General features: G+C 42.1%; 1 protein-coding gene across 6 annotated transcripts in view; it reads right to left on the reverse strand.

Moving 5' to 3' along the window:
* wwp1 (WW domain containing E3 ubiquitin protein ligase 1) overlaps positions 1–12,189 on the reverse strand; it is a 204,733-nt gene that overhangs the window by 103,184 nt on the left and 89,360 nt on the right. For 5 of the 6 annotated variants that reach the window (XM_085992735.1, XM_085992736.1, XM_085992737.1 and 2 more), the window contains 4 exons: positions 5,662–5,800; positions 4,642–4,766; positions 3,310–3,447; positions 3,110–3,176 (listed from right to left, as the gene is read on the reverse strand). In XM_085992735.1, the coding sequence (XP_085848861.1) occupies positions 3,110–3,176; positions 3,310–3,447; positions 4,642–4,766; positions 5,662–5,800 (469 nt within the window). The remainder of the gene's footprint in view (positions 1–3,109; positions 3,177–3,309; positions 3,448–4,641; positions 4,767–5,661; positions 5,801–12,189) is intronic. The other variant, XM_085992734.1, reaches the window with a different exon arrangement.

Consider the following 12,189-nt stretch of genomic DNA (forward strand, 5'->3'; position numbering starts at 1 on the left):
GCAATGTGGTTTGGGGAGAGAGCTCCTAAAAGTAGAAGCAACATTGCTGAAGGCTCTGTCACTAAAAGAGCTGCAGCAGGAAAGGGGTGCACACCAGAGTCAGAGGTCATGGGGAATTGCCTGGGAGCTAGGGTTAAAGGAGCTTGTAGAAGCAGGGAGAGGTAAAGCTATGGAAGGAACCGTAAAAGATTTTGAATTTAGTGCACTAGGGAACAGGGAGCCATCGGACGTTTACGGGGGCAAGAGCAACCAGCCAGCGGGAGGTCCAATGCAAGCAGTGGAGTTTTGGATGAGCTGAAGTTTGTTTACTATGGCACTGGGAAGGCAAGTAAGAAGCAAACTGAAGAAGTTGAGTCTTAAAGCAATTGCACTTAGGCTTCAAGGAGTGTCCCGCAGGGAAGGTGCCTAAGAACTAGAGTATTCCCTACCATGACAGAGGGAGGGAAATCTTCAAGATCCATTTCAACAACTCTCTGGGGATCAGACTGCCATTCTCATCAAGGAGAATGAGGGTAATAAATTAGGTAAAAATTACAAAATATAATGGCCCAGATATTCCGATCGCAGGCCTCCCGCGGGCGGAGGGCTGCGATCTGGAAAAATCTGCGCCCTTACCCGAGGGCTCCCGGGAGGCGCACAGTTCTGCTGCTGAGCCTCTCCAAACTGCCGGTGCGCAGGGCCCACGTATCCCAGAGGCGCAGGTAGTTCGCAGCGTCCCTGGGATCGCATGGGCCATGGGGAGCCAATCACAGAAGGGAATCTCCCTTCATACATTGGACAGGAAGACCTGTCAAATATATGAATGGAGATCACCCCCAACACATAGTAAAACTTCAAATAAGTAAAAAAAAAACACATTTTTAAAATGACTTGAAATTACATAAATTAACTATTTTAAACAAAAATTTAAATTTTTGAAAAAAAACTGAAGTTTTTAACGGGGCTAAAAATAAACTTACCTTTCTTTAAAGTATTTTTTAAATGACAGATCAGTGGAAATTTTTTTTTTTTTTTTTAAACTTTTTTCAACTCTTATCCTGGTAAAAGCAGGCCTTGCGCCTGGTAAAAGCAGGCGTAAGTATTTTCTGCGGGCGGAGGGTCTCCAAAAAGCGGAACTATCCGCCCGCAGAGGCCCTTCTCCCAGGCAGCTGGAGGATCGGTCAACGGAAATGCCGGTTTCCAGCACATGCGCAGTGCATGCCTGAAACCGGCATTTCCAATGTCCCTACGGGTGGGTACACAGCGCGTACCCACCCGTAGGGATCGGAATATCCGGCCCAATCTTCTGCCCAAAAGAAGCCTTAGTTGTGCTGAGTGTAAATAAAATGACTGAAATTTGGCACCTTAGCACTGGCTGATAAGGCCAGTTTCAGCATAAAAATGGCGGCCGCCTCGCTTCTGGCCACGTCCGGCGCGGCCCACAGCAGCCGCCATTTTGGGCAGGTCAGCAGCGCAGCCATTGCCTGCAGTTGCCAGAAAAACATTGATCAGTCAGATCGTTTCGTCAATGAGTGTGCAACGCTGATTTGATGCACGACCTGCCATTTTGGACGTCGCCGTTCCATTCAATGCCCTCTCCAAAACACGAATAGCTGAACGTGACATCAGCTGCACGAGCGACCCCCCCCCCCCCCGACCAGCGGTATTTAAAGGGATCATCAACAACTTGCAGGTGACTTGCTGTTTGATTTCTACTGGTACTGTGTAGACTGCACTCGATATTGGCCCTCCTGCTGAGTGCTGAGCCAACCAGCAGCGCTCCAATCTCAATAATGAGCATGCAGCATGAATTCTGCGTGCTGCCTGCACCACTTTGAATGGGCGCAGGCAGATCACGCTTCGTGCTCCCCACGCCCGTTTTCGGGCCCAATCCCATTTCACCCCGCACGAGTTTAAAAAATAACTGCAAGCTGCATTCATAGGTAAGAAAATTCTTTCTGAATCATGCTGCCAACACAAACCACAGAGACAATTTTGACTTTAGGTGATAGTGTAAAATGGGTGATAGTGATTCAACCGCTCATTATACATCTCTCAAGATTTTCATTGACTTCAATGGAAATGACAATTGGAAGAGTGTCCAGTGAGCGCACAAATTTCCAAATGCCGAATTACAGAACTGTAATGGAACTAAGAAAATTTGAAAGTTAAGGTTACAGTGGAATTAGGATGATGTCCTCAGATCCTTATCCAGTATTACAAAGTCTATACATTAGGAATTGCAAACCAGAAATTCAGATTTCCATACAGCTCAAACCACAAAGCTACCTTGCAGCCATGTCCACTATAAAAACAGGCTACCAATGGAGAGTGGACAATAAAATGCTCCATCACTGTCTTAAAAATTATTTCATGCAGATTATGCAGATCTAAAAGTCAAGTGTGCAATCATTGTTGTAAAACTGCACCCTGAACTACCAAGGTCATTTAGTTTCCATTGCATAACATGCTTACTGAGCAAATGATAACATTTCATCTCTTGCCTACATATTAAGCAATTTTTTCCTTCATTTTTCTATCCATCCATAGTTCTCTGACCATATTTTGTCTATGCATTTACTAAACAATTCTTGCAACAATTTAGTTTAATTTTAGGCAGTAGTGTTATTGAAAAATTCTAGTTTAATCTTGCTTACATTTTGACTATTTTTTCCATGGAGTAGATAAACTCTTACCCACACACCTGCTCACAATTTAACTAACTATATAAATCATTCAAAAATCGATTTCTAGTTTTGAGCCATGAAAGTTAACACTCATTTTGAAGGCATTTCTTTCTTAAACTTTTAAAGCTGCCAGTTACAAACATTTGAGACAAGTTATGTTGTTTTTAGAAAACTTGAGTAGTATGCATCATCTTTCCAGTAAATGGCACACTATACTAATTACTCCGTACAAATGGCCACGGGAATTTTTGTGCATTTTCACAGTAACATCAGCGATTTCTTGTTTCCTGTTCAGTTACATTAAACAGTGCGTATATTTTTTCCAATTTTCCAGACAGATGTTTCTGGAGTGATTTATTTTTACTGCCTTAAATCACATTTAAAGAGGCCATGTCTCATTCAGGAATTTATCTGGCTACATTTCAAGTAAAGTCTTTACACACCTTGTTCTAGCCCTTGTAGAAGTTTCACCTCCATTTACGTGAATGGCGTCTCCATTCTGCTGAACTTCTGTGCAGAAGAATTTCAGTTAAATGGATATACTTTTAACAGGCTCAAGAAAACTATTTTAAAGTAATTGGTAGTAGAAATATATAATATGTTTATTATACTGGCCATCAGGCTATGCATGACATTTACTCACTGGTTGTTGATGTAGTGCCATTAGGTACAGATTCCTGATCCACTGTCATACCATCGAGGAAAACAGTCAGGTCACCCGTTTGTACTACCCCATTCTTATTTTCCAATGTGAGTTTCAATACTTCTTTGACATTCTCCACTATTGAAAAACAAAGTGGGGATATTAAAATAACATTTTGCTTGTTTATAAACCTACAGCAACAATAACTTAACTGTGTAATCAGAACGATAAAATGTTTTATTTCTTGTTGTAGAAAACTATGATGTTATAATGTACATTCAAAAGGTAACATCTAAATTCTAGCTTTTACTTAGAAATAATCAAAACGATGACAAACCAAGTTATTACTACTGTACTGACAATAACTTGCATATATATTGTGCCTTTAATATAGAAAAATATCCTAAGGCATTTCAAAGAGAAGCAAGAAAGAAAAAGGACATTGAGCCAAAGGAGGAGATATTAGGAGGGGTGACCAAAACCTGTGGTCAAAGAGGTCAGTTTTAAGGAAAGTCTTAAAGGAGCAAAGTGAGGTGGAGAGAGGCAGAGATGTTTAGAAAGAAATTCCTGAATGGGAGGTTAAGGCAGCACCACCAATGGAGGAGAATGCAAAAGAGGCCAGTGTCAGAGGAACAGAGAGTTTGAAGAAGGAGGAACTGCAGTTGATGTCGGACTATACATTTCCCCAACAAGCTCAGCTTCTGGTGCTAACAGCACCTATGATACAAATAGCATTCAATTTATTAGGCCTGGATAATAAGTATTCACATTCATGCTCAGATCAGATCACACGTACCACGATGAGGATAATGGGCCTATACTCTCTGGAGTTTAGAAGAATGAGAGGTGATCTCACTGAAACATAAAAGATTCTGAGGGGGCTTGACAGGGCAGAAGCTGAGAGATTGTTTCCCCTGGCTGGAGTGTCTACAACTAGGGGGCATAGTCTCAGGATAAGGGGTCGGCCAATTAAGACTGGGAGGAGGAGTGATTTTTTCACTCAGAGGGTTGTGAATCTTTGGAATTCTCTACCCAGAGGGCTGTGGATTCAAGGCTGAGATAGATTTTTGGACTCTAAGGGAATCAAGGGATATGGGGATCGGGTAGGAAAGTGGAGTTGAGGTCGAAGATCAGCCATGATCTTACTGAATGCCGGAGCACTCGAGGGGCCATATGGCCTACTCCTGCTCCTATTTCTTATGTTCTTGTGCTTACATTACATGATTGCCTCCTACAATACCCTTGCTGTTGCAGGCAACCCTGCAAGGTAAATGGGTCTTGTGGTACATCAGAGTAAGGAGCTACTGTGGTTAAGTGAATTGTAAAACTTACATTTTCTGTTGTGCAATTCCAAAGCTTGGCTGATGTCTAAAGTGGCTTTCCCTAGTAAAGCATCAGATTTTAATGTATGATGGCTCCAGATTTTAAACTCCAATTTGGTGTGTGGTGTTACATTCCTGCATACAGAAAAAAAGATGTTTTATAACGTATATGTTTGTGTGACACAATTAAGTGAAATAATAGAAGTAATATACTCAATCATATCTTAATTCATGGTTATTCTGAAAGATCATATGCATGCTCTATGGCTGCATGAAACATTTTAAGATAACAAATTAAAGACTCCTATAGTACATGAAGGGCGCTCTGTCGCTGGAAATTTTCTGACGTGGCATTTTGACGATGAAGATGTAGCTGGTGAAGACTGCTTAAGGGGACAGTTAGATATCTTTTGATCATTACAAATAAGTGAGGTTAAAAGTGAACTTATTTTTTGATACTTGATAACCCAGAAATTAACTTTCTTCTACTCAATGGTATCCCATTTACTGCAGAAAACCAAAAAAGCCATACTAAAAACTAGGAAATCTGCATAAGAGCTTAAAGGTCGGAGTGAGTAAGGGGCATTCAGCCCATCAAGCTCACTTGATTGGCTATGTATGATTATTCTATCGTGGACTTCCCCCCACTCTATCCCTAGCCAGTACGGTAGTTTCCTGGCTCAACCCAGGTGAAGCCACAATCCCTGCTGTTTCTAACAAAGCTGCTCGAGGAAACACCCGTATGCTGCCTGCCAGTGAAGTCACTGAAGCAGCTTAGCAGGAAGAGAGACTCAACTCAATGCCAGCAAAAAATTATTCCTCCTGGATTTTCTTCCCTTTAAGCATAATTTTGGTATTGTGCCTACACATAATTCCAAAAAACTCAATTTCACCAGTTGTACAGAGCAATTCACTGTGTAATTTTGTGATAGCTTAGGAACATATCCTCAGGGAGGTATATATTAATATTTGTTATACATTGAAAATAACGGCATAGAAGGTTAATTATTCATTTTATAATTGTGCTTACATTGTTAAATGCTCATCCCATTTTGGATTGGAAGAACTATTTGATTTTGCAGATTTCTTTAGTTCTCCGTCTGCTGATAATTCCACATAGATTGCAGTTCCAAACCAATTCTTTCTTCTTTTTAGTTTTGCAGAAGCAACTATTAAGTAAAATTGTGGTACAAATTTAAGTAAATGCATATGGCAAATCTCTTACAAGCCCAGTTGATGGAATAGAAGCTGTATTACACAAATTCTATTTGGACTGAATCATGCTGAACTGTATTACCAAATACTCAGCAATGAAAATGTCTTTTTCTTAAAAACTTCATGCCACATTTAAATTCAGGACAATAAACGGTTCCACATTTCATCGTTCCCCATTTCACCTTAAAAATATATATCTTTGCAAAGCCACTATTTTCAGCCCACATACATGAATATCTTCTATTGCAATTTATGTTTAAATAATGATATACATGATTCAAATTTTTAAGAATTTTCTATTAATAGCAATAAATGTAAATATTTAGAGACATCATCAGTATTTCATTGTCAGATGAAAAGAATCTGGATTAGCAGGATTCTGTTTAAACATATTATGAAACTTCTGATGATCTCACCTGATGCAAGATAGCCAAGTAAGTGTAGGAACACAAGAAAAGCCAAGGATAAGAAAAGGTCTAAATCTCTCATTATGGTATTAACTGTATTTTGACCACTAGTGTTTTTGCGTATCGTACCCTAATTGGCAGATTATTCCAATCATTTATCACACTGGCTAAAACTGATTTTTACTGATTTTTTTTTGTTTACTTTTCATTAATTTAAATGCATGTCCTCCAGTCCTACTTTCTTGTCTTACTTTGAATAATATTCTGGGTTTCGGGAAGCTACCGTCTTCAGTCCCCGCCACAAGCTCCGTCCCTCTCTCTGGCAACTGTCTGAGGCTGAACCAGACTGTTTACAATCTTGGTGTCGTATTTGACCCGGAAATGAGCTTTCAACCATATATCCACGCCATTACTAAAAGTGTGGAGATGCCGGTGTTGGACTGCAAAGAAGCATACCGACAACTGGACAACCAGGAACACTACAGACAGTTACCCGCAGATCCGACCAAAGAACACACCTGCCAACTCAACAGACTGATCAAGACCTTCGATCCAGACCTTCAAAGCATCCTACGCGCTCTCATCCCACGTACTCCCCGCGTGGGAGACTTCTACTGCCTCCCAAAGATACACAAAGCCAACACACCCGGACGTCCTATCGTATCAGGCAACGGAACCCTGTGTGAGAACCTCTCTGGATATGTCGAGGGCATCCTGAAACCCATCGTACAGGGAACCCCCAGCTTCTGTACTACAGACTTCTTACAGAAACTCAGCACCCATGGACCAGTTGAACCAGGAACACTCCTCGCCACGATGGACATCTCGGCACTCTACACCAGTATCCCCCACGATGACGGCATCGCTGCAACAGCCTCAGTACTCAACACCAACAACAGCCAATCTCCAGACACCATCCTACAACTCATCCGCTTCATCCTTGACCACAATGTCTTCACCTTCGACAACCAGTTCTTTACCCAAACACACGGAACAGCCATGGGGACCAAATTCGCACCCCAATACGCCAACATCTTCGTGCACAAGTTCGAGCAAGACTTCTTCGCTGCACAGGATCTCCAACCAACGCTATACACCAGATATATCGACGACATTTTCTTCCTATGGACCCACGGCAAAGAATCACTGAAAAGACTACACGATAACATCAACGCGTTCCATCCCACCATCAAACTCACCATGGACTACTCCTCAGAATCGGTTTCATTCTTGGACACACGAATCTCCATCAAAGACGGACACCTCAGCACTTCACTCTACCGCAAGCCCACGGACAACCTCACGATGCTCCACTTCTCCAGCTTCCACCCCAACCACGTTAAAGAAGCCATCCCCTATGGACAAGCCCCGCGAATACACAGGATCTGCTCAGACAAGGAGCAACGCGATGGACACCTACAGACGCTGAAAGATGCCCTCGTAAGAACGGGATATGACGCTCGACTCGTCGATCGACAGTTCCGACGGGCCACAGCGAAAAATCGCATAGACCTCCTCAGAAGACAAACACGGGACACAACCAACAGAGTACCCTTCGTCGTCCAGTACGTCCCCGGAGCGGAGAAACTACGCCATGTTCTTTGCAGCCTTCAACATGTCATCGATGACGACGAACACCTCGCTAAGGCCATCCCCACGCCTCCACTACTCGCTTTCAAACAGCCGCCTAACCTCAAACAGACCATCGTTCGCAGCAAATTACCCAGCTTTCAGGAGAACAGCGACCACGACACCACACAACCCTGCCACAGCAACCTCTGCAAGACATGCCAGATCATTAACACAGATACCATCATCACACGTGAGGACACCACCCACCAGGTACATGGTACATACTCATGTGACTCGGCCAACGTTGTCTACCTCATACGTTGCAGGAAAGGATGCCCCGGAGTATGGTACATCGGCGAGACCATGCAGACACTGCGACAACGGATGAACGGACACCGCGCAACAATCGCCAGGCAGGAGTGTTCCCTCCCAGTCGGGGAACACTTCAGCAGTCAAGGACATTCAGCCTCCGATCTTCGGGTAAGCATTCTCCAAGGCGGCCTTCGAGACACACGACAACGCAAAATCGTAGAGCAGAAACTGATAGCCAAGTTCCGCACCCATGAGGACGGCCTCAACCGGGATCTTGGGTTCATGTCACGCTACATGTAACCCCACCTGACATACGGTCATCCAGACTCGAGTCGTCATTGGCTTGTTCTCTCTACACAGATGCGACTGGACCGGCTGTGATTTCCAGCCAAAAAAAAGTTTTTTTTGTCTGTTTTTTTGTTTTTCATACAGACCCCAGCATCTGCAACATTTGACCCCTTGTGACCCCACCTCATTGTTCTTTGATGCAATGTTTTCCTGACTGACCTGTTTGGACACCATTCACACCTTTGATTGCTGTGATTATCTCTCTGCCGAGGTGTGATAAATGGCAGTTAGAAAGATTACCTGTAAACATCTGACATTATTCTCTGACTATATAAACTGTGTCTTTATGCATTTCTCCACTTCACCTGACGAAGGAGCAGCGCTCCGAAAGCTTGTGATTTCAAATAAAGCTGTTGGACTATAACCTGGTGTTGTGTGACTTCTTACATTATTAAAAGTGCCCATTTCCAGCTCCATAACAGCATCCGTCTCCACCCCTACCTCTAGACTTGACTATTGCAAAGTACTCCTGCCCGGCCTCAATTCTTCCACCCTCCATAAACTTAAGCTCATCCAGAACTCTGCTGCCCGTATCCTAACTTGCACCAAGTCCCATTCACCCATCACCTCTGGGCTCGCCGACCTACGTTGGCTCCCGGTGAAGCAACGCCTCGATTTTAAAATTTTCATCTTTGTTTTCAAATCCCTCCATGGCCTCGCCCCTCCCTATTTCTCTAACCTCCTCCAGCTGTAGAACTCTCCACAATATCTACGCTCCTCAAATTCTGGCCTCTTGTGCATCCCTGATTTTAATCGCTCTACGATTGGCGGCCATGCCTTCAGCTGCCGAGGCCCTAAGCTCTGGAATTCCCTCCCTAAACCTCCACCTCTCTTTCCTCCTTGAAGATGTTCCTTAAAACCTACCTCTTTGACCAATTCTGCTCTAATATCTCCCCATGTGATGTGGTGTCAAATTTTGCTTGATAACGCTCCTGTGAAGTGCCTTAGGACATTTTACTACGTTAAAGGCGTCATATAAATGCAAGTGCTTGTTGTTTTTCAGTTCTAGATACCACACTACAAAACAAGTGTGGTCCAACCAATTCATTGTGAAACCTTAACACAACTTCAGTCAATTTGTATTCTGCTATTCTGGGTATGTAACCTAGCATTTCTATTAGTTTTTTTTTTAAACTGCTTTGCTACATTGTATACACATTGATAGTGATAAGCCTACTATTAGAGAGAGATCTATTTCCAATTCTCCTGAACTCATTTAATGGATTTTTGGTCAATTTTTAAAATCTTATAATATACTCCTATGAAGCACCTTGGGACGTTTTACAACAACAACTTGTATTTATATTGCACCTTTAACATAGTAAAATGTCCCAAGGTGCTGCACAGGAGTATTTTAAGATTAAAAAATTACATTAAAGGTGCTATATAAATACAAATGTTGTTGCATAATTTAGCAACACAAGGTTCCTGGCAATATCGCGGTTCACAAGATAGACTATAGCCGATTGCACCCTGTGCTCCCCTCTAAGGTGGCTCCACGCTAGGATTAGGAACTTTCAAAGTGAAGCCCTCAATTACCTTCACTGTATAATCCAGAAGCTGGGATTGTTCTCCTTGGAGCAGAGAAGGCCAAGAGGAGATTTGAGTGAGGTGTTTAAAATCATAAAGGGTTTAGATAGAGTAAATACAGAGAAACTGTGTCCAATGGCTGAAGGGTTGATAACAAGAGGGCACATATTTAAGGTGACTGCAAAAGAACCAGAGGCGACATGAGGAAAATCTTTTTTATGCAACAAGTGGTTTGGATTTGGAATGCACTGTCTGATAGGGTAGTGGATATAGATTCAATAGTAGCCTTCAAAGGGGAATTGGATAAATACTTGAAGGAGAAATAAAATTGCAGGGATATGGGGAAACAGCGGGGGAGTGGGACTAATTGGATTGCTCTTCGAAAGAGTCGGCACAAACTCGATGGGCCGAATGGCCTCCTTCTGCGCTGTACTATTCTATGATTCACTGACTTATTTATATTTCTAACTGCACGCCCACATAGATCAATTTGCAAGTAAATGGAGTTGAAAGTTTCAAAATATGTCAACATTTCCGTTTCACCCTTCTCCATCATGAATGCTTTCATTTACTGAATCGCATTGTTTAAGACTGCATAGGCAGCAGGTGTCCGCTCTCTATTTGGCAACAGGTATCCATCCACCGATATCACTGACAGTCTCCTTCCAGTTCACTGTTACTGTACTCTACATCAACAGACCATGGATAAATCTATTGACAGTGTTAATGACTGATAGCACGCAAAGTTTTGCTCACCAATTCCAAACCTTGTGATTGTCATCTGTTAAATCATGAAAGTACTCAATGATAGTGCCAAATTCGAGACAATCTCATGTTTGCTTAATCCAATAAATGGCATTAGGGACAGTAACGCACTTCAACACTTGCGTCAATGTTGGAAAGCAATGGCCTGCACAGGAACTTTCTGTAGATCGCCTTCATACCCTTTTTAATACCTTCACCCAACAGCTGGAGTTTAGATTTATGCTTGCACCTATTTAATTTCCATACTTCTGTTTAGGTGGAAGTTATCCTCAATAGTACAATCCTATCAGTATTTGGGGGTTGTAGGGGATATCAGCTTTAGTTTGGACACTTCTTGAAGACAGCATGGGGCAGGGGGTTACTTTGGTCTTTCTCCAATGACAGAAAGCCCCAATATAGGTTAAACTTGTAGTATACAAGACATGAATGAAAGTAGTGCCCTGAAGCACTGGAGACCTACCTAGCTCTGGTACCAAATTACAAAATCTACTATGGAGGGCTGAATTGTTCCAATCTTACTCAAAGTGCATAATTTATTTGATGAAATATAATGGGAAGCATGCTTACAATTTCTTGATATGCACTCCTGGTGAGTGAGGTTCCACGCCAGCAGCATGTATTCATAACATTTATCCCATGGTGCCCACTAGGGAAAGGAGCCCAAATTTGGACTTCAAACTTTGATTGCCATTGCTCGAGGGCCTATTATCCAATTCCATTACCCACCACTGATATTAGGAAAAATAAGAGACCTTAAATCACAAAACAAAGTGGTATCATCATGCTAAAATGCAGTACAACTGTTATTAAAGCAGCAGCCTAGTCTTCAAGGACAAGGTTTAGAGAAGCAAAGTGGACACAGAGGTATGATCGAGCTTGCTTCCGAAAAGAACTCGGGAGACCCTGGACAGGAAAAAGATCATCAATTTGGAAAAACACAGAACAGTGGTTTTAGGTCACAGATGTAATGTATCAGGATTTATATTGTACAACAATATAAATCACTTTTATTGCACAGGAGAACCACAATTTAAGAAAACTGCACTTCAGTAAACTCAACCCAGCTTTATGTTTCAGTCGGGTAGACAGTGCAAATCAGATTAAGATAACTGTGTCCCCTCTAGGCTCCCAAATGAAAAAAGGAAAGATAAACAAGAGTTTCCATACATGCCAACTGAGAAAAGTGGCAAAGAGCTAGCCAACAGCTTCAAAAAACTTGACAGTCTTCAAACAGCTAACAACATAAGAATGGCTCTGATTATAAGATTATAACAAGTGAGAACAAGTAATTGCATAGGATTTGTAACCTAAGCTATAAGTATACCCAATACGTCTTCATTTGTATTGGAGGATATAGAACATTTGTACAAGAAAGCATGATGGTAGAAATATAAATGTTGCAGACATAA

Source organism: Somniosus microcephalus, chromosome 7, assembly GCF_052327205.1.
Source record: "Somniosus microcephalus isolate GS21.2 chromosome 7, FLI_Smic_1.0, whole genome shotgun sequence".
Taxonomy (NCBI): Eukaryota; Metazoa; Chordata; class Chondrichthyes; order Squaliformes; family Somniosidae; genus Somniosus; species Somniosus microcephalus.